Below are 22,730 nucleotides of genomic sequence, written 5' to 3'. Positions count from 1 at the left end.
TAACAGCTTTTATTCCGAGGCTACACACCAAATGCACTGATTTCGCAAAACCCGTCCCCCGTGTTCAGATGCCCATCTTCAAATTTCTACCGTACGCCTCTGGCCCCAGGAGTGAAGCACTGCCTGGGTGCCTTAATAGTAGAATCACAACGTAAGTGTCAGGATGGTGGCATCATCACACTTTGACGCCAGCATCTGTTTCTTCTGTATCTCACTACAGAGAGACTAAGGCTAAAGGTTAAAAGATTCGGTTTATTAAATAATCAAGCCATTAACCTGCAACCTGCAAACTGATGGCAGCCTATCAAGTTTACACTGCCATGATTCATGTGTGGTGTTTACTGATACAAAACCATAATGCCTGTTTTCTTTCCTTGTATTGCTACACAGTAATGTAGTGAGGAAGGAGGACGAAAAAAGGTGATGAGACTCACGCAAGGGGACAATAAGAGCAGCAGTCTCACTTGCATAAAGAAGATTGAAGCCTTCCCTCCCTCCCTCCATCTCTCCGTATAGGCCCCAGTGCACATCTGCGTCACTTACGGGGGAGGAGGAGGCGCTGAGGCAGAGAGAAAATTGTACTGTGAGGACCTTGACAGCTTCACAGGCGGGCTTTTTCTTTTGCCTCCCTATATGCGCTAGAATATCTATTTTTCTCTTTTACAAACTGACTATATAAAACCACCTCTTCTGGCATTGCAGAAAGCAATTGACTTTCTCAGAGCCACCCGGCAGGCTATCAGGGCATCCTTGAAAAGGCCAGGGACAGGGGAGCAGGTGCACCAAGAGATCTGGCGAGGGGTACGCTTCCTCGGGACTTGGGGCTCTTTCTCTCTGCGCTTTCCAGACACTGAACTCCGAGCTGCAAGGACAAGAACGCCACCACCTTCCCTACTAAGGCTCTGCCACAAGCGCATCCCAGTGAGGTTTATCCAGCTGCAGCCGCCTCCGGAGCTTCGGAGCGCTCAGACCTCCCCCCCTCGCGCATCTCCAGCCTAAGGGTCGTCCCACCTCGCCATAACCACGGGGCTCTCGCGAGGGCATCGAGGATTCTCAGCTTTTGGCGTCCCAGTCCTGCCTCTGCTCCTGCCTGGTGGTGTCCCCACGCCCAGGTCCTGCGGACCCTACCGTGGCTGAAACGCGCGGCTTTGCCGTCTGCGCTCCAGCCTTCGCCTGGCAAGGCGCGCAGCCCGCCTCGCGTCTTCTGGCTCTAGGGGTGCAGAGGGCGCATCCCACCTCTTCCTCCGCCCCCGGGCCCCGCTGTCCTCCCCTACCTGCTGACCAGCCTACTCCTGCGTGAGCTGCCAGCCTTTTGCCTTCTGTGCTTAAAGCATGTCAGGCTCTGGGCGAAAAGACTTCGATGTGAAGCACATTCTGCGACTCCGCTGGAAACTCTTCAGCCACCCGTCCCCGTCCACTGGCGGCCCGGCGGGGGGAGGCTGCCTGCAACAGGACGGCAGTGGCAGCTTTGAGCACTGGGGACCCAGCCAGAGCCGCCTGCTCAAAAGCCAAGAGAGAAGCAGTGTGAGCACTTTCTGGAAGAAGCCTTCCTCCTCTTCCTCTTCGTCGTCCTCCCCGTCCTCTTCCTCCTCTTCCTTCAATCCGCTGAATGGCACCCTGCTTCCAGTTGCCACGAGGCTGCAGCAAGGGGCTCCTGGGCAGGGAACCCAGCAGCCAGCCAGGACTCTCTTCTACGTGGAGTCCCTAGAGGAGGAGGTGGTGCCAGGCATGGACTTTCCTGGACCACACGAAAAAGGGCTGGTTCTGCAAGAGCTCAAAGTGGAGCCAGACAACTCCAGCCAGGCAACAGGTGAAGGATGTGGACACAGGTACAGTAAGTCCCCATGGGGCTTCCAAGCATCTCTCAATTTCCACTCATTTCACCGCGTGTGCATATGTGGCTACTAAGTCTAAAATGTTTCGGGTTGAAAATGTGGGTTAAAAGATGCCACCCTGGTTTTGATTACTCAAGTTCTAATTTTATTACAAGTTTGTTCATTATTTTCTATTGGTTCAGACACATCACTTTTCTTTTTGGAAGTTTTCGAAGTTGTAGCCACCAATTGAACTTACATGCATTTTTGTAAGTCTTCAAGTGGAATGGTTCTCATATTCCTGAGATTATGGTGTTCTTCTGTCATCTACCGTCATTAAATTATATCAGTTTTTCCATTATCTGAAGGTGAAATTTTGCTTTACACATCATCAGAATGCATCTCATATATTGGCCTAGTAACTGACTTAGCATATTATCTAAGGTGCCTGTGGCTTGAATCTATTCCAGGAGTAATGAGGTGGACAAAATGAGGCCACTGGACAGCAGCATTATTTTACCTCTCTTTTTGCTCCTGAAATGCAGTTGTCTTATTCTCTGTCCCAACTTCTCTTCTGGTCCTTTTACTTTGTGTTCACTCTTGCCTTGCTCAGAGTAAGTCTGTGAATTAAACTGTCGTAGAGTCCCGTTGCATTTAGCTGTTGTGATTTGTTGGCTCAGTATTGAAATTTTGTCTCCTTGGTAAGCAGCTCAATATTTATTTCTAGTTTATTTCTAATAGTATGCTTCTTTGTGTAGAGTTCTGCTACTTTGAAGACTTACAGAAAATCCTTCATAGACATAAAACTCCTGAGTTTTACATTTTAAGAGAATTGACTCATTACTATTCTAAACCACATCATTACTGGTTTTGGAATATAGTCAGGATATGAAATGATTTGCATTTAGATTCATGTGATATCAGAATACGTTATTAAAGAAGAACTACAGGAGAAATATAGGAAAATGATAATGAATATATTAAGAAATTTTAAGTACTACACAGTAACAAATTAGTAACAGAAGCATCTTTTTTAATCTTTTGGTTGATTGAATCAGTTTCTTATAAAATTGATTAAGTATCAAAAAGAATAGATAAAATTATATATGTATAACCTATATGTGTATATATATGTGTGCATGTATATATATGTGTTCCCTAATTATGCTGACATATGTGGTTATAGATTTAAAAATATCCTTAAAATTTTTCAATTTTATGCATTATATATATTTTAATTTTAATTTTCAGAGATTGAACATATTCTAATGTTATATTAAGACATGTACTATAATGTAAGATAATTTTAATGAGGGAGAAGTATAATCTGGAATTATCAATTGTGTCAATGGTTTTTCCCTATATAGAAGACCTAAATATAAGTTTATCTATTATTCCATTAAGTGAAATATTTTATGAAAAAGAATTATAACATTAGGTACTATGAATACTATGAAGTTATTAAATGTTACTAAAAGTTATTTAATATGCTAGTTACCTATAATTTTATAATTTAAAAAATCAAATGTGCTGAAATTTTTATACCCTTTTGTTGAGTAAATATAAACACCTTTTGGGAGGAATTATCCAGAAACATTAAGCAATTCACCTTATATATTTAAAAGGAAACTAGGTTAAGTATTTATCAATTACTATTTTATTAAAACTGATAGTTTTGAGACTCTAACAGCTCAGGAAGAAATTTAAACATTATTTGTGTTTGTCAATTTTTAAATTCTTTGAATAAGCTTCTAGAAATATTAATGTTTCATATTTTCTTAAAGTTTACTTTAGACCAAATACATTTTAAAATAAACAAGGCATATTCAGCATTAGTAGTTTATAGAGACTTTCATGTAATTTGGAGTTTTGAAAACATTAATGGAGTAGTGACTTAAGAAATTATAATAAATTAAAACTAATAACAGAACAAACAGCTTAGTTAGGAAAAAAACACCAGACTTAACAAGTTTCTTTTGAAAATAGTTTATTACTTTTATTCACAAAGAGTTGTGAGTGATAAGAATTCCTAAATTAACCCATCTACCAACCAAAATCATCTTTATTGTTGGAATCATCTTATGAGATTAGGCATGTGTAAACTATTGAAAATCAGGTCCAATTTTATTTTCAGTCTAGTTTCTTACTAGACAAATCAGTTAGCACTGTATGTATTTGATGGACTTATATGTTCTTAAACTTTCACAGAGAATTGGTTCTGTGCTCATGATTGATTGAAAACCACACTAGTAAAACTAGCAATTAATCATTATCAGTATATAATATTTTAATATGCAGTAAAAGTAGGAGTCACTGCCTAGAAGAGACAGCATTTCCAAAGTCAAATACTGAATGGAAATTTTATTATGCTTTAGAAATGTATGCAAAATCATGGGTAATGTGGATTTAATTTTTTTCTGTGACAGCACATCCAGAAAAGCTACATAGTGTTTATGATGATCAGTGACTACATAAACTATATGAACACTGTATGACAATTTTTATCACTTAGGTAATTATTATATCACCAAACAATGATGTCATATTTAATAATGAGCATTGTGTTTTATAAATTCTGACTTTTCTGCTAAATTAATCCTTGCATATAAAACATGAGTTGGCCCTTTCTCTGACATTATCTTTATTCATTTTATTGATCTTCTCTTTATTCATTTAGTTTTATACTAGTTAGAACATTGCTTTAGACAAGTATGACTAGCTCAGTTGAGTAAACTGGTTAGAACAGCAGATGGAGGACATTTGGGGAAAGTTGCTCACAATCTCAGAATTCTGGAAAGGTCAAATTATCACAGATTTGAAACATAAAGGTAGTGGGAAATATTGTGGTAAACCAATTTAGGGCCAAAACCCAACCTTTTTCTTATCTTACTAAATTAAATGCTCACTACCTGCATCCCACCCTAAATAAATCTCAGTGCTCTACTACCTTCACCACATAAACAATACTTTTTCTATAATTGTTCACTGGCATATTAATCGTTAGTTTCTCTACTTCCCCGTCTAAATATACATTAGAAAGTATATGATTTCCTGGATATTCAAATAACCATATATTTTTGTTGTGGATATTTCTGCCCAAGATTCCATATGTAGTAAACTAAAACACCAAAGAGCAATATTTATATTCTTGCATTTTATAGTGATGTGAGTGGGAGAAGACATGTCATGTTTTAACTGCTTGCTTTTTTAGATTCTGAATTCTTACAGAGTGCAGTCATTTTATCCCATGGTTTTAGCTACCATCCATAAACTGTCTTTTCAGATTTGCATCTCTAAATCTAGCCCTCCCCTCTCCGAACTGTTGTCTTACACAGCCACCTCTCTTCTTGACCTCTTTGATAGATGTCATAGAGTCCATTCAAACATAACATGTACAAAATTGAGCTTATAATTCTTATTCTGTCTTGCTCAATTTCCTTCTACTGTATTTCAGAGAATAGCTTTCTACGAATTAGTTTGTGCAAGCCAGAATTCCAGGGTCACATTGGTCAATATCTTCTTTCCCCTCAATTTCACTATTCTTTCAAGAATTGCTGCTTTTGCTTAGAAAATCTTTCCTATACATGTCCCACATCTCTTCACAGCCAGTCTGCACCTAATCTAAGCTATGATCTTCTTTCAACTCCAGATTTGCAACTTCCATCTCTTATCACCTCCCCTCATTATCTTTGCCTCCTCAAGTCCATTCTCTACACTGAAGTCAATAAAAATTAAGAATGGTAAACTATTTTTCCATGTCCCTCACTCCATCATTCTCCTTTTTCCCCACCAAAGGACTTCCAACACTCGCTGATCACAGTTTATGCTATGGACGCCAACTGATTACAATCTATACCATGGATTACCTGGTTCTGAATGATCTGTCCTTTGCTATGTAGGCCATTCACTTACCAACCTTCCCCTTACCCTCCGTTTTCCAGGCTTAATATCCTTCCCTATAATTTTTCACTGCCTCCGGAACTCACAAAGTTGTTTTCCTTCTTTGCATAGAGACTATCCTTTCCTTAACTGCTCCCTTCCTGAGTTCATCCCTATTCATCACAGAGATGTCATGCAGAAACGTGCTGTACCTTTCCCAGGAAAGGAATTTTTGATCACCCAAACAAATTCATATCGTGTGTTTTGTCTTCTTGGAGTAACTGTTCTTTACTTTTTAAAAAATTTCTTATTGAAGCTTGTAACCATATATTAATATCTGTGTTGATTTTGTTTGTCTGTAAGTGAATTTCCAAGTGGAGAGGAGTATGTCTGTTTTACTCATCATTCTACCCCTATCATGGAGCAGGTAGTTAAGAAATACTGTCAAATGAATAAATATTTGATATAATCATATTGAGTGGCATTGGTTAAGAACTTGCTTTTTGCCAGTTAGCATGTTGAATATTTATATGTGTAAGTTAAAATTCATAACATCTTATAATCCTGCTACATTTATGTATCCCTCTGGTATAATGATTACATAGATAAGGAGACTGAAATATAAAGAGGGTAATTAATTTTCCTAGAATCACAGACTTGATAGTAATAAGGCTGGACTTTAACCCTTTCTATCTGACTCCAGATGCTATATTGGCCATTTTGCCCAATCTTATTTCTCTATGCTTAGACAAACAAACAGAACAAAAGAAAAGAGAGAGGCAGCATCTGAGGTTATGCAGAAATAATTTTCTTTTTCCCTTGGTGGAGATTGTGTTTGAATGTTTAAATAGACTTCTTAAATTGACAGTGATGGAAAAATTCTAGGTAAGTCTTACTCAAAGATGACTTCTTAGCCCAAGTTGGAAAACACTTTACTATTTTCTAAATTCTAGTTCATTCAGTGTATTTTATTTTATAATTAATAAACAATATGCAAATATAACCTAGAAATGGAAAGAAATAATTATTTTGGAGACCAAATTAGGGCTTTAGGATAGACAATCTGCTTATGAATGTTGGAACTATTGATAAAGTATTGTCACTGAAAGAGAGCACACACCATTAAAAATCTCATGGAGGTTAGTGGGACATGTACCTGGCACTTGTTTAAAATAATAATCGTCTCTGCTTCAGTCAAGGGGATAACCAACTTTGAAAATGATAAAGGACTACTTTCTCAGGAATGTGGTTCTCAGACTATACTTTTATGAAACTAATGTGAAATAATATTCATCTTATTTACCACCCCAAATTTTAAAGAAAAAATAATATAATGGAACAAACTTACTCAATTTTACCTTTTTTTTTTTTTTGCTAATTTATCCTAGGTTTCTGTGTTACATAGTTTACTATTATTTAAACCAAAACTAGCAAAAATAATACCTTATTTGGGGAAAGCTTACTTTATCTATGTTAGGATGAATTTATAAATGTTACATGGTGTTCTACCCAGGAGCTCACAATATCTAGGCACCCTACTCTCTGAGCAAGTATGCTTTAGAGAAACTAAAACGATCGTAAAAAATAGGGCTGTTGGCCAGGCGTGGTGGCTCACGCCTGTAATCCCAGCACTTTGGGAGGCTGAGGTGGGTGGATTGCCTGAGGTCAGGAGTTTGAGACCAGCCTGGCCAACATGGTGAAACCCCATCTCTACTAAAAATATAAAAATTAGCCAAGCATGGTGGCAAGTGCCTGTAATCCCAGCTCCTTGGGAGGCTGAGGCAGGGTAATTGCTTGAACCCTGGAGGCAGATGTTACAGTAAGCCGAGATGACACCACTGCACTCCAGCTTGGGGGACAAGAGCGAGACTTCGTGTTAAAAAAAAATATATATATATATATATATCTGTCTACATATAGCTATATATATAGACAGATATATATATATATATATATATATATGGCTATTGAATTGGATTTGCAGGTACCCAAAACTCCAGAACTACCTGTGAGAAAGGTAGTATAAACTATAGTTTATACTACAATGTACTTACATATAAGTACAAGATGCAATAGGAATTTTTAAATTACAACAATGAAACATGCGAGTTGAAGGACAATATTGTATTTTTCTTCTATAAATTTTTAATAAATATTCTGTAAACTGTATGATTAGCCTTTCTATGGTACTATTTCAAATTGTTTAGAAAAATAAAGCCTACATATGTAATCGAAATTGGTATCTGGCTAACACAGAATATAATATTAATCAGATATTTGTGTTTGTTGGTTTCTTTTTACAAGTCTCCAAAGATAATTTATGTATCCTCAGGTATTATGCTTCTCATGTCTACATTTTAAGTCAAATTTTGGTTATTTTTGACCAAGAACACTTATAGAATATACAGAAAACTGTTGTCTGTAGCATATGTTGGAATTGAATCAAGTTTCTGAGCATAAAAACGGGCAGCATTTTAATCAGAGTCTCAATGTCATGACCAATACATCACATTATTGATTTTATTGTACCATCTAAAATAACTTTAGGTATGTTTGTGGTAGTTGTAAAAAACAAATGGTCTGAAATTTTCATATTGATTTAGGTCAGATAAGGATTAGTTTACTTTTCTTCATTTAAGATAGTTATTTAAAACTTTAAAGAAAAGATCTGATGAAGATACAGATAATCTGAGCAAAATTAAAGATGGTTTTGAAGATCTTGAAATACAAATATAGGCAAAAATCCTGTTGTACTAAAAAGGCTTGATGCCTGTAATTCCAGCACTTTGGGAGGCCAAGGTTGGTGGATTGTGAGGTCAAGAGTTCAAGAGCAGCCTGGCCAACTTAGTGAAACCCCATCTCTACTAAAAATACAAAACTTTTTATTTGAATACAAATTGATCATCTCTGTAAAAATTAAGAAATAAAACTTTTTGCAGATACAATTGTCTATAAAAAATTGATGAAATTGACAAAGAAATGTAGCAAGTTTAACAAAGTGGCAGGATACAGAATAAACATACAAAATGCAATTAGATTTCTATATATTAACAATGAATAATTGGAAATTGAAATGTAAAGATGATACGTTTTATAATTATGAAATAATAAAAATGAGAAAAGATGTGAAAGACTCATACACTGAAAAACCATGCTGAGAAGAAAGAGCCACATAATGAAGAAATATGAATATGTAATAGTCATAGATCAGAAGACTCACTACTAATGTGGTTAATTCTTCTCCAGTTGATCTATAAAATGAACATATCACTGAAGAAAATCTTTGCATGCTTTTTTGTTACAAATTGACGAGTTTATTCTAAAAATTTATATAAAAATTCAAAGGAACTAGAATAAACAAAATAATTTTTTGAAAAATTAAAAAATTTGGGAACTAACATTCCTGATTTCCAGACTTGTTATGAAGCTACACTAATCAAGATAGTGTTGTATAAGTGTCAGAATACATAAATAGATTAAGAAAGAATAAATTTGTTAATAGTCATATAATGAAATACTATTCTGCCATATAAAAAATTTAACAACTTTTTAATTAAACTTTAGTTTAATGAAAGCTGCTTATTAATTTAATGTTTAAACTAATGTTTAATCTTAGTTTAATTAACAACTTTCATTAAACTAAGATTAAATGAAAAAATGTTATTATGAGACAAAAAGCTTACTGTATGGTGTATTTATTTTTAATGTTTATTATAAATCACATAAACTTATCTATCGTATTTATTATCCTTACTTTGCATAAAAATGTAAATCTCACTTGCCTTGAATCATATGTTGGGGCCAAATACTTCTTGAGTTTGTTATATGGCCCAAGGAGTTATCCATTACACTTACTTTACAGAATTTGATGCTGAAATAATGTACATTGAGTCTTGTTGCCTTCTTCTTGATAGGAGATGAGAAGGAGGGAAGTCAAAATAGTTTTCTAGAAAGCATCTCTGCACAGAAGGCTTCACTGTGTAACCATAGGAAACTTTTTTATTTTATCTTCATTGCCAATACTAGATGAACAATGGGAAGTATGAATACTGCTCATAGGCTTTACGTTAATGGGGCAGAATTTTACAATGTAAATTCTGTGATAGAGGGAAGAAAATGAGTGAATTTTTACTTATATAGAATGTCTTGAATAATAGTAGGGTTCACTGTATAGTGCAATTTACAAAAATTTGTATTATATGATTAAATTGTAGTAAAACTTAAAAAACTTCTCATATGTGTTTATATTAGAGAGAATAGTGTAAGTAAAATTCCATATTTTTAATATTTATTACCAGAAAATTATAAGACTGTTTTCTGCATTCTTGATATGTTACACTGAACTTTATTGCTATTATTTTTTGAGTAAGAAGCTAAAAGTTACAAAACAAGTAAATTTATTAAATATTGACTAAGTATAAAGCATGTAGTGCATCTCAAAATTAGATATACCATCTATAGGTGCTCTAAAAAAATAGAAAATTTGCCATCTAGTGGTTGTTTATTCACATTGAAGCTACATGGTGCCTTGAAAAAAATGTAACAAGAGATGATCAGCAATTAAAACTATAATATAATATAGCAGGTATATAGGAACATTAAGATATCCTATGATAGTAACAAATGCTCTGTGAAATCCTTTAATTCCATTTCTTATATCCAATTTTCACTACCCTAAACATGAAACAACCCCACTTCTTGATGACAATTTAAAAGGGCATCTCTGGAAGCTACTTTATTTAATTGAATATACTTTATTAATAATTACTAAATGTCCTGCTATTTCATGGAACTTTTGAAACTTATACTTTAAATAAGTCTTTAATCCTCAACTTTTCAAATATTATCAATATTTACTTACTTTTTTAAATTGAAAGATAATTAAGAATGTCTCATAAATTGTAGTAAATTTCAATGACTTACTATCATGCATTAGTATAATGTATAAGTATAGATTTAAAATGGTACTACCTGTGTTTCAAATAAATTTTTGCTGTTTTCAAAAGAATATACATGCAAATTACACAGGCAACATTTATGGAATCTAGATAATTAGCAAAAATTAGAGCAAAAATAGATGTGACACTCTTATAGCTTTTCTAAATTACTCTAAGTTTATGTCTGCATGAAGAACACGAGGTCACCAAGTCGGCCTTACTTACCTCACCTGAATATTTATTGAGATAATCATAGAAGAGTATCTGAAAACACTTTGAGAGTTTAAAACATCATACCATAACAGTTGAGCTAACAATATCATAGTATGATCTATAATACCAGAGTTAATGAAACTAGATAGAAAATGCTTGCAGCATGTGACAAGTCTCCATTAGACAGAGCTTTATCTAGGCTTTAATATTTTCAAGTTTAATTAGCTAGAAAATACTTACATACAGCATCATTATTCTGACATGTAACCTTGCAACTAATATTATTTAATAATCTGACAATATTTTTCACAACGATACCTAGCCTATTAAAATTGAAAAAAAAAACCAGAAAGGAAATCAAACACTAAGCCCTCTTTAAACTAATTCTCTGAATGTTTTTTTGAATTTTTAAGTACAATTTTTGAAGAACAATATCAGGGGAACTCTTCAGAGTTTTTACATCACCAACATGTTTGAAAGGCTAATTCCATCTTGAGACCACCTTGCCTTGTATTTTGCAATTGTGGTAGTAAAATACATATAGACTGTGAGACTTAAAAAGAAAAGCTTATTTCTGAACAGAATTAAAACAGAAAATTTATATCTGCTTATACTCTGAATGAAACTCAAGAAAGTATAGATTCTACATAAACAGGTGCAAGATTACATTGCAGGCTGAGATGAGAAAGGGTGCTGGATGAGACACAACTAGACTATTCTTATTTAGCTAATTGTTGCTTAAATAATTCAAATTAAGTTTTACCTTCATTCAGATTAGGTGATGTTAGACAGCTGGTTCTTTTCTTTACTGTTTATTACAGAAGAGATTCTAAACTGAAAATCTGCTAAATACATATTTCTCCTACCTTGCACATGAAGACAAATTATACTGCGCAAAGAAAAGAAGTTTTCCTCTGCTTTGAGGATTTGTTTTCGTTGTTTCAATTTTATTTATTTTAAAATCTATTCTTGATATAGCAAATGCCTTATAGGACTTACATTTGTAAGATTTTTCTTGTTAAGTACAAACTCTTGCCAACTCTCAAAATGGAATGGTTGCAAAATGTCATGTTAAGATTTTTACTAAAGATAGTGGGGAAAAGTTCTCAAAGTCCCATAATGTATGCTAATTACCCCAGAACTGAGCCATGATATTGGATGTGCCTTTAAAGTTCCAACTCACTTAAGTATTTTTCCTCCAATAACCTCCTTTACATTGGATCATGGATTCATTTTACACAGCATTTGGAGCAGAATCTAATCTAGCTTCACATCACCTTGGAGTCAGCTATGAGCTGTGGAATCTAGATTATACTCTTGATGTTCTTTCTAGGAGCCTTCTGTTGGTGATTTCTTCCTTTTTTCTTGCTACTGTCTTTTGCTGAGAAGATTCCCTCTATGCTTTCCCTGCAATAGGAGGTAGCCAGCTATGTTGTGATTTCTCTCCTTTAAGACTATCTGGAAACAATCACAAAATAGTGTCATATTTTTTAAGGGATATTACTTCTGGCAGCAAAAAGAAAAGAGAGAAAATGACATGATATTTTTGAAAAGTCAAAAATTGCTAAGATTTCTTAAAAAAAAAAAACAGCTAAATTTAAAAAATATTCCTGACAAGCTCAAAGGACTCGATAAGAAGAAATAAAAGACAAGTAAAACAAACTTCTGCCAGAAGTAATATTAATAATCAAATTAGTCTAACTTAAAATGGGCAAAGTTATCAATAGACATTTTCAAAAGAAGACATACAAATGGCCAAAAGGTATATGTAAAAATTCTCACCATCATTAATCATCAGAGAAATATAAATCAAAGCTATAATGAGATATAATCTCACCCCAGTTAAAGTGACATTTATTAAAGAGACAGGAAATAGAGGATGCTGGTGAGGATGCAGAGAAAGGGGGGCCCTCATACGCTGTTTGTGGGAATGTAAATTAGTACAACCACTTTGAAGAACAGTATGGAGGTTCCTCAGAAAACTAAAAATAGAACTACCATATAATCCAGCAATCCCTCTACTGGGTATATATACAAAAGGAAGGAAAGCAGTTTATTGAAGAAACATCTGCTCTCCTGTGTTTATTGCAGCACAATTAACAATAGCTAAAATATGGAATCAACCTAAGTGTTGATCACTGGACAAATGGATAAAAAATGTGGTACATATATGCAATAAAGCATTATTTGGTTATAAAAACGAACGCAATCATGTTAATTGCAACAACACGGGTGGAACTGGATGGCCTTATGTTAAGTGAAATAAGCCAGACACAGAAAGACAAATATTGTTTGTTCTCACTCATATCTGGGAACTAAAAAAAAATTGAACTAATGGAGATAGTGTATAATGATGGTTACCAACATCTGGAAAGAATATTAGAGAGAATGGTGGGTTGGGTGGAGGGAGAAGGGACAGTTATTCGATACAAAAATACAGTTAGATAGAAGGAATAAGATGTTGTGTTAAATAGCCCAATCGGATGACTATAGTTAACAATAACTTACTGTTCATCTCAAAATAACTAAAAGAGTGGAACTGGAATGTTTCTAACACAAATAAATGATAAATGCTTAATGTAATGAATATCTCAATTACCCTGATTTGATCATTACATATTATATATATGATTGTATTAAAGTATCTTATGTACCTCATAAATATGTACAACTGTCATGTATCCATAACAATTTGAAATAAAAACTTAAATGTTCTTGCCAGAACTGACTTCATGGGCAAGCAATTGGCCCAGTCTCACTGCCAGGGACATACATGAATCCCACAGTTGGTTTAATCCTCTAGTGTGTCATTTTTGAAACTCTTAATGACATTAAATAAGATTCCATGTAATTTTATTTTCCAATAGGTTCCACAATTATGTAGTCAATTCCTGATAGTCCTAAGAATCTAAATAGAACAAAAATTTCTCTTTCTTGCATGTCATTACATTTCCTCTTGAAAACTCTGCCAATCACTGTAAAACATTTTATTCTGGAAGTGGTGCAAAAGCCTCTTTTATAGAGGGTCTCAAAATCCCATGACTTTCCCAAATTTCACTTAGATCTATAACTGATACCATTGATTATCCTGGGTAGATCAATGACTGAAGCAATACCCAGTATTTGGAGCAGAAATTGTTCTTTCAATCACTCTTCAGACTGTATAAATCAATTCTATGTTGGAGGAGCTACAACAGTAGCTGTAAAAAGAGAGATACCCAGGCTCAGACATGAGGAAGAAACTACTTTTTGGTAGCAATGGGGACTGGGTATAGGAGATAGCCACTGGTATTTATTCTACTGGCTAGTTTCTCACTTCTCTTGTCATTAATTTCCTTCACTATCTTAGGTTTTAGGCAAGTTGAAAGACAGGGATGATTCTTAGCCTATCTGGAGAGGATGAGAGGAAACACAGGTAGGTAGAAAAAAGGCTGATAGTGATGGAATTGCAATGGAGTGGCAGTGGAAGATGTGATGGGTATCAATAGAATGTCTTAGGATCACTTGGCCAGCTAAGGAAGCCATATTGAAATTGCCACAAAAGCATTGAATTTCTGTAATCTTCTCCTGAGTAAATCAAAGCACATCCAAAGTAAAATGGCTCCTCTTGCTTTAGTTGGAGATATGCAATGTGGTGGTTTACAGATTAATTCTGTGCTCTTCTAAGTATAATCTACCCAAAAGCTTACCAACTTGAAAGAATAGGAGTTTTTTATTTCGGTCTACATGAGACTACATAATTTTATGAGACACACTTTTTGCTTTTTCCCAAGCAGCATTCCTTTTCAAAATTCAATCCAGTCATCAATGATTGAGCCAATATATTCTTATATATATATAAAAAGATGATTGCATTGTATTTGTTTTATGTGAATTTTATTTTTTAATTTTAATTTTTATACTGTTTCTGAGAGATGGGGTCTCACTCTGTCATGCAGACTGGAGTGCAGTGGTGTGATCCTAGCTCACTGCAGCCTCAAACTCCTGAGCTCAAGTTACCCTCCCCCCTCAGCCGAGTAGCTGCAACTGCAGATGCATGCTGCCACATCTGGCTTACATAAATTTTAGATGTTTCTAGATGCTTTAAGACTAACTCTTCATCTCTGATAAGAGGGTAATTTTCACATAATATCTTGTTTGAAGAATCTAACTTTCTTGTGTTAAAAAGAACTACTGGTAAGTTAAAGCAATCTTAGTTTTCATGATTGGTTAAATTAAACATAGCCCTTTACTATATACTACTTTTAGCAAATATATAATTTCATAATCAAATATATATTATCCTAAAATGATATCATCAAGAAATTCTTACTTGATTAATTATTCAAACATGTTAATTAACTTTATATGCATATGATCTTGATAAAGTGTATAATAAGACAGTTCACAGTAAAACTCCAGTTCTAATTGCCAAATGGATTTAAAACTAAGGTTCATACTCCATTTCTCAATCTCCTGGAGATGAGCTATCCATCTGTGGCACAGGTCTTTACATATGATGTACTTGGTTCAAAATACCATGAGAGAACCAAGTCGTAAAATACTTTGTCAAAACAAATGTCAAATACAAACAAATTTAGAGAAAAAAAATAATTTGCCAAATTAAGTAATATCCTCCCATATACACAATTTATGTGTCAAAATATTTCTATAAATATATTTTTCTTATGATTAGGAAGATATTTCAAGACATCAAGAGAAAGATAATGGAAAAATAGAATATGATATTTTTTCATTCTCTAAAGTGCTTAGGAATTACATAGATTTTGTTACTACTATTTTATTGCTATTAAAAATGTATTACTCTTTTATTACTATTTTGTTACTACTATTTCCTTTCTCTATCTCTAACTAAGAGTCTTTGGTTACCTAAAAGTACTTCAGAGATGGCCCATCTGGTTTGGTCTTTGAAGGTATGTATCAGAGGAGGTACGAAATCTTGCAGATGGGCATCCTGGAGAAAAAGTCCACTCCACTGTGATGATGGGTTCTTGATTCTCCTGTTTCCCTCACTTCATCTTGCCTTTATTGCCTTCCCCTTTTCTCTCTTCCCTTGTCCTCCAATCATATTTTCACCTCTTCTAAGGTATTCAATTCTAGACAATCACATAATTACGTAATAGAGCATCATATAGCTTATTTTCATGTTATAAGGTTAAATAATTATAAATGCTGAAATAAAAGTGGAAGTCATTAATGCTATTCAATATCTTTAAAAATAAAATCATAATTTATTATTTAAAATTATATTTTATTTAAAATTTATACATTTTGGATATCAAGTTTCATCAGTATTATTCTACATTAAAAATTATGCTGTGATGATGCAATTATTTCATGGCTGCACTGTTCAATACTGTAGATTCTAGCTGTGAGTGATAATCAAGCACTTAAAGAGTGGCTACTCCTCTGAGGAACTAAATTTTAAAATTTGTTTAATTTTAAATATTCTAAATATAAATGAAAACAACCACATGTAGACAGTTACAACCATGTTTCACAATCACACTCCTATACTGTAAAACATGAGCAATTTCTCTATGTTTTTAGTATAACATCATGATCAAATTAAGAAAGCAATAACTTAGCTCATAAAACTAATTACAGGTATGATTATAAAGTTTTATATGTATATATAATCCGTTGAATGCTTTACATTGTACAAATCATTATTTAATATCAAGTGCTATTTTTCATTAATTAAACTGTATCTGATAATATAAAAGCTGTGTGTTATAAAGTATAAGCAAAAATATTACTTTTGTTATGAAATATATGCTTTTAATTTATTGCTATACCTAAGCAAAGAAGACAGAGTTTAATATATTATTTTAAAGAGAGAGTAAGATTTTGGGAATGCATAGAGCAGTGAATCAAACATTCTAAATGGAGTAAGCAACATGAACAAAGTCATATAGGTAGAATTCAGAGTAGAAGAGATGAGTGATAGCTGACAATAAAAATAGTAGATTTGGGTGGTATAATAGTTTAGAAAGTTGTGTTCATTTTTTATTGCTACATACCCAGTTACTATAAAATTTGTGGCTTAAATCAACAAACACGTTATTTCTGTTTCCATGAGCAAGGAGTTGTGTCCTCTGCTCAATCGCATAGGCTGAAATCAAGGTGCCAGCTGGTTTATTTCTCACCTGGTGGAAACCACTTCTAGTCTCACTCAGATTATTGATAAAATTCGTTTCCTTGGTGGCTGTATGACTGAAGGTCTGGCTTCTTATTGGCTGTCACCTGGAAGCTGGATTTAGAGGCACCAGAAATATATAGGTAGATGTTCCCCACCACACCCTGCTGCCAGGCAGAAGATAAGAGGCTTCTTCTCTAGAGGAAGTGAACAGTTGCAAAAAATTGATCTACACATCCATGTGAAAAATTTCAGAATGAAAGTCTATGAAAACTGAAGAGTTTTGATTTTATGAAAGTTAGCTCTAAGAGAGTTTAGAGGGCACCTACAGAGCTTACTTGTAGAAGTAGAATGTAGAATTAAACTCAGCCATTATTTCAAAACCAGTGGTCTCCTGGAACTGGTGGTCCAAAAGACAAAATAAATAAAAATGAAAAAGGTTCTAACATGTAAAACTGATGTACTCCTGCAGCAGATTGATGAATTAGGATTTGAAGGAAAGGTAGAAGAAGAAATTAGTTGGACTGTTGAGAGAGTGAATTTTAGATCCACAAACTTCACAATTGAAAATTTTGCTGCCCAAGAAAAACAAATGAAAATTTGTGATATGGATGGACTCCTTTAGAGAGTAGGAGATGGCCAGTCCTAGGTAGATGACTATTTGCTGAGAGAACAACACATGAGTTATGTAGAATTAAAGCTACTGGTGAAGAAACAAAAGTTAAGAAAAACAATCGAAAAGACTGATCATAAGAAGAATTGTAAAAAGAAGGAACAAGGTGAAAGAGAAAAAAGTTGGAGAAAGGGAAGAAATGAAAAGAAAGGGTTCAAGATAGAGAAAGAAGACAGTGACAAAGTAGGTACACAATCCGAACTTGTGAATGAAGATGAACCAGCTCCCAAAACCCCAACACATCACAAGATAGAGAAAAAAAAGGCTGAAGCAGAAGTAGAGACGAATAAAGGAGAAGGATGATAGAAAACAGAGTACTCCTATTCAGGATCAAAGAAGATAAAAAAGCTGAGGTTGAAAATCATAAGCACGGGAATAAAACTTGGATCAGAGAATAAGATAGAAAATCCAAGTAAAAATAAAAGGTGATCTGATGACAGAAAGAGAAAGGAAGGAGTAGTGTGAAGTTCAGCAGTCAAGGAAAGGACTGTGATTACACATAACACCAAAGTTCATGATATTATATTTCATAGATGTGTTTTTCCATCATATTGATTATTTTTAATTTCTATAGCTATGGTTTACTAAATGTAATCGAAGGTTGTCACAAGCTGCAGTCGAAAGCTGTACTTCTACCTTAACCTTGATATTCCATTTATTCAACATGGATGTTTCCCAGTAATCTGCTTGGTTTGCTTAAGTTGTAGTTATGTGATTACTATATAATACTATCCATGGTGCAGGACTGACTTAGGAGGAAATAGAAAGTTTTACATCTTCTTTCTGTGCCTTGCACAAAGACCTTTCTGACTTCTGCTCCCTATATCATCGTGAGAAAAGGATTATAGCCAGCTTTAAATTGTGTGCCTCACATCTGTCAAAGAAAGCAAGAGAAAGAGAGCAGAGGATAATGACCTGTCAATCAATAATACTCTTAACTTCTCTGTTTGTTTTTTTCAATAAACCTTGAATATTATATTTTTCTGAGTTAGCTTTAAGAGAGGCTTATAGATTTGGACATCTGCACCTTTGTACTTTTGTAGAGTGTCTCTTTCCCCAAATCTTGTTACTCATTATTAAAAAGCCCTCAAACTCAGTACTTCTATGAAGCCTGTTCTCACTTCAGTAATTTTACTCTTTTGAGCCTCAGAAACACTCACTAGGCAGATCACTAGTTTGGCATTTGTCACATTCTGCTTTTATAATTAGTTACTGTTTGATATGTCTTCTGTATTTAGTTACATTGCCATTTCCTGTGGGTCAGGAGTTTCACTGAGAAACTCCAACATATAAATAGATTTAGTTCACAAATGCATTCAGTAAGTTCTTATTTAGAAATCACAATTCATTTCCCATATAAAAACAAATACAGTTAGGATTCAATGATGATTAATTCTATTAGCAATACTATTGATTAAATGGGCTTTTCAGAGGGGATTAAGCCAGTAAAAATATGAATGGGGTTTATGGGTCGGGCATACCAACATATCATAACTAGCATTGGTTACTTCAATGTAATACATTACATTTTCAACATGGAGGCATTAGCAATTTCTCTCTCACCATTCTACCAACCCTCGAGTACTGTCTTGGCTATAAGTAGGAAGTAGAAATATGACTTGTTTCACACTTCTTTTCTACAGTTTGCTTCCATAACTTAAAAATGGAGGCAAGTACATGGTCTCTTGTGAAATATACCTAATATTGTTTTTAAAGCCAAAAATATATGTTTTAGAAAACCATGAGTTAAATCTGCAGGACCTAGATTTATGTTAACACTTCAGCACAATGTATAAATTGATAGAATTATACACTTAAATATCCATCTATAAAACTTATATATACATAATATGTAATTGTGTAAAGAATAAAATAGATATTAAAGATGTACCTTAGTGTTGTATCACGCAAGCTATTTTAACAATCTGGAGGTGTGTATTTTGTGTCATTGCCAATAAGATTAAAATTAAATTGGATATGTTGACCAAGAAATTAGCCAACATGCTTTGAATATTATATTCCTGCTATTAACATTCTCTAAAATAGGCTTTCTATTTTTAATATGCTACCTGTTCTGAGGATCTTCTAGTGACACATTAAAAATAATAACAAAAGGCAAAACAACAACAACAAAAACAAAACAACTGACGGCAACAACAGCGAAACTAATGTTGCCCAAGTATTGTAAAGAAGCATCTGGCATTAGTCAGCATGAGAAGATGAGAATAGATAAGATGTAGAGAAGCAATTGTAGCTGTAAAGTTCAGGAAAACTGGGAAGTAATAGCAACAGATTCCACCCCCCACCCATTCTTACATTCATTAACAATATGGATCGTGGCCTCCCACGCAAGTGTCTCTAGGCTAGCATGCCATAGTTAGTCACTGGCTAGTAAACTGACATGATTACTGCCCTGCTGGGTTTTCTGATTTTCTAGAAAGTACTGATGAGAAACAATAAAATAAATACATGATTTCAAATAGAAGAGCCAAACTACGTATGTAAATAGATTTATGAGCCAAGGTTGTTTTCCCAAATAAAAAATACATAAATAGCCCCGATGAGTTTTTTTTTCTTTTTCTGATGAGTTTTAAGGGAAAAATGTTCTTTTTCATATGTACATGAATATAAAAGTATAAATGAGAAAAATGTCTAATATGTTTAAAACTTTAATATTATAGTTAAATGCAAAAGCTCATTTCAAATTGTTTTTTACTTTATTTTATTTGTTTGTTTATGAGACAGGGTCTTGCTCTGTTACCCCAGGCTAGAGTGCAGTGGCGTGCTTGTAGCTGACTATAACGTCCAACTCCTGGGCTCAGGCGATCCTCTTGCCTCAGCATCCTAAATAGCTGGAGATGTAGGCATACACCAACATGCCCAGCTAGTTTCAAAAGTTTTTTTTTTTATATACAATTGAGGTCTTGTTGCATTGTGCAGGTTGGTCTTGAACTCCTGACCTCAAGCGACCCTCCATCCTCTATCTCCCCAAGTGTTGAAATTACAGGTGTGAGCCACCACACCTGGCCTTTCTTTTTTATATTTGTATATATTTTGGATAAAATGAATTATCATCCATTATCAAAGGTCTCCTATGAGGAAGGTATCATTATCATCATCACCACTTTAGACATCTGTTGATTGAGACTCATGGAGGTAAAGTAACTTCTCCAGGCTACATTTACAGAGCATCTATTTTTTGTTTTTTTTGTTGTTGTTTTATAATACAATTTTGTATTTATCAATCTTACTTCCATAAAGCTGGAAAAAAATCAGCAGAACTGAAAGTCTGTAGCACTCATTATTTACTTAGAAGTGTTTGAGCTTCTTTTAAAAAATTTTGTTTTATTTTAAATTCTAGGACATGTGGTTTATTACATAGATAAACATGTGCTATGGTGATTTGCTGCACCTATCAACCCATCACCTAGATATGAAGCCCCCACATGCATTAGCTATTTATCGTGATGCTCTCCCTTCCCTATGCCCCCAACCCCAACAGGCCCCAGTGTGTGTTGTTCCCCTCTCTCTGTCCAAAGAGCATCTATTTGTAATCCTACTTCCTTCCAGAAGGTGGAGGTTCAGAGACAGATAACAGCTATCTTGATTCTTCTTTTGTCCTGTAGTTCCCACATCTTCTCACTAAGAAGTTCAGGGAAGGAGCATCTATTTTATTACTCCATCAGAAGGCCTTGTTTCCAAAAGCTCTGGTTGTTTTTCTCCATCGTTTTAAATCCCAGTGGCCCCAGCTCAAAGGATATCTCTAAAGAAACAGTGGACTTTGTGTTTGCTGGGCCAAGACAAAGCACTGGGTTTGGTCATTGGATTTGCAATGTTCTTATCACAACTAAGTTTCTATTTTTGTTTATGTCCCTTTAAAAATCTTTTCATCTGTGCAGTGTCTTCAGGGAAAGTTGGAGAATCTCCATGTGAAACTCCCGTTAATCCTTCGGGCATTGTTCGTATTATAGTTGTAATATGTGACTATGCCATTTTTACTACTCCTGGTTAACTGTTACGTTCTCTACATGCCTCAGCCTGCCCCAGTGATTATGTATTTTTACCCATTATGTGGTCTGGATGCGGCTGTTTGGACAGTGAATTTGTTATTTTACCCTCAAATTTACTATATTTTTTCATTTCCAATTTTAATATAAATAGTCTAAACATTCACACAGTTGACAAAACTAGAAACCTAGGCATCATCCTGAAACCTGACTTTTCCTATTCCACTAAGAGCTGGTCAGTTACCAGTTGTTTCTTTCACTTATAGTAGTCTCTGTATGTTTTTCCTTCCTCGGTGACAATACTTCAGTGCAAGACACTCTCACTGGACTATACGCAAACACTGGTAATTTTCTCTGGTTCTAGTCTTGCCACATATCGGTCCGTGATTCACACAAATCATGATTATCTTTCCAGACTCAAAATCAATCATGCCATTCCCCCTCCCTGACCCATATTGCTTTACCAAACAATTTTTGGGCTCCACTCTCATCTCTTGCTCTTCCTGTAGCTGTATCCTATTCGACACCTGCTGACACTGGTGTTAAAGGGATTCAGGAAAGATGAAGTCAAAATGATATTTATTTCAGCAAAATTTAAGAAAGATATCAAGGTATATTAGCATACTACTCATCACGCTGTAGTTTGCCTACTGCAGGCACTACGTATAGGAGGTAAGATTTGAAAAAAAAAAAAAAGATTGAAAAGGACAATCATGAGCTGTGATTAATATCTAGAAAACAAAATGAATAGGTATTGTTTTCTTTTTCTTTTTTCTTTTCTTTTTTTTTTTTTTTTTTTTTGAGACAGAGCTTCCCTCTGTCACCCAGGCTACAGTGCAATGGTAGGATCTGGGTTCAATACAACCTCCGCCTCCCAGGCTAAAGAGATTCTCCTTCCTCAGCCTTCCAAGTAGCTGGGATTATAGGTACCCGCCACCACCAGGCTAATTTTTGTATTTTTGATAGAGATGGAGTTTCGCCATGTTGGGCAGGCCAGTCTCGAACTCTTGACTTCAGGTGATCCAAGCACCTAGGCCTCCCAAAGTGCTGGGATTACAGGCATAAGCC

The 22,730-nt window shown here is 34.6% G+C and overlaps 1 protein-coding gene across 2 annotated transcripts in view; it reads left to right on the top strand.

Annotated features, from left to right (window-relative positions):
* Positions 1-537: 537 nt before the first annotated feature.
* The window catches only part of KLHL1 (kelch like family member 1), a 415,568-nt gene continuing 393,375 nt past the window's right edge, over positions 538-22,730 (top strand). For both annotated transcript variants that reach the window (XM_003257428.3, XM_003257427.3), the window contains exon 1: positions 538-1,829. In XM_003257428.3, the coding sequence (XP_003257476.1) occupies positions 1,333-1,829 (497 nt within the window). In that variant the 5' untranslated portion in view covers positions 538-1,332. The remainder of the gene's footprint in view (positions 1,830-22,730) is intronic.

Source organism: Nomascus leucogenys, chromosome 5 (genome assembly GCF_006542625.1).
Source record: "Nomascus leucogenys isolate Asia chromosome 5, Asia_NLE_v1, whole genome shotgun sequence".
Taxonomy (NCBI): domain Eukaryota; kingdom Metazoa; phylum Chordata; class Mammalia; order Primates; family Hylobatidae; genus Nomascus; species Nomascus leucogenys.
The sequence above is the reverse complement of the archived record's forward strand: the minus strand, read 5'-3'. Positions and strand labels throughout refer to the sequence as shown.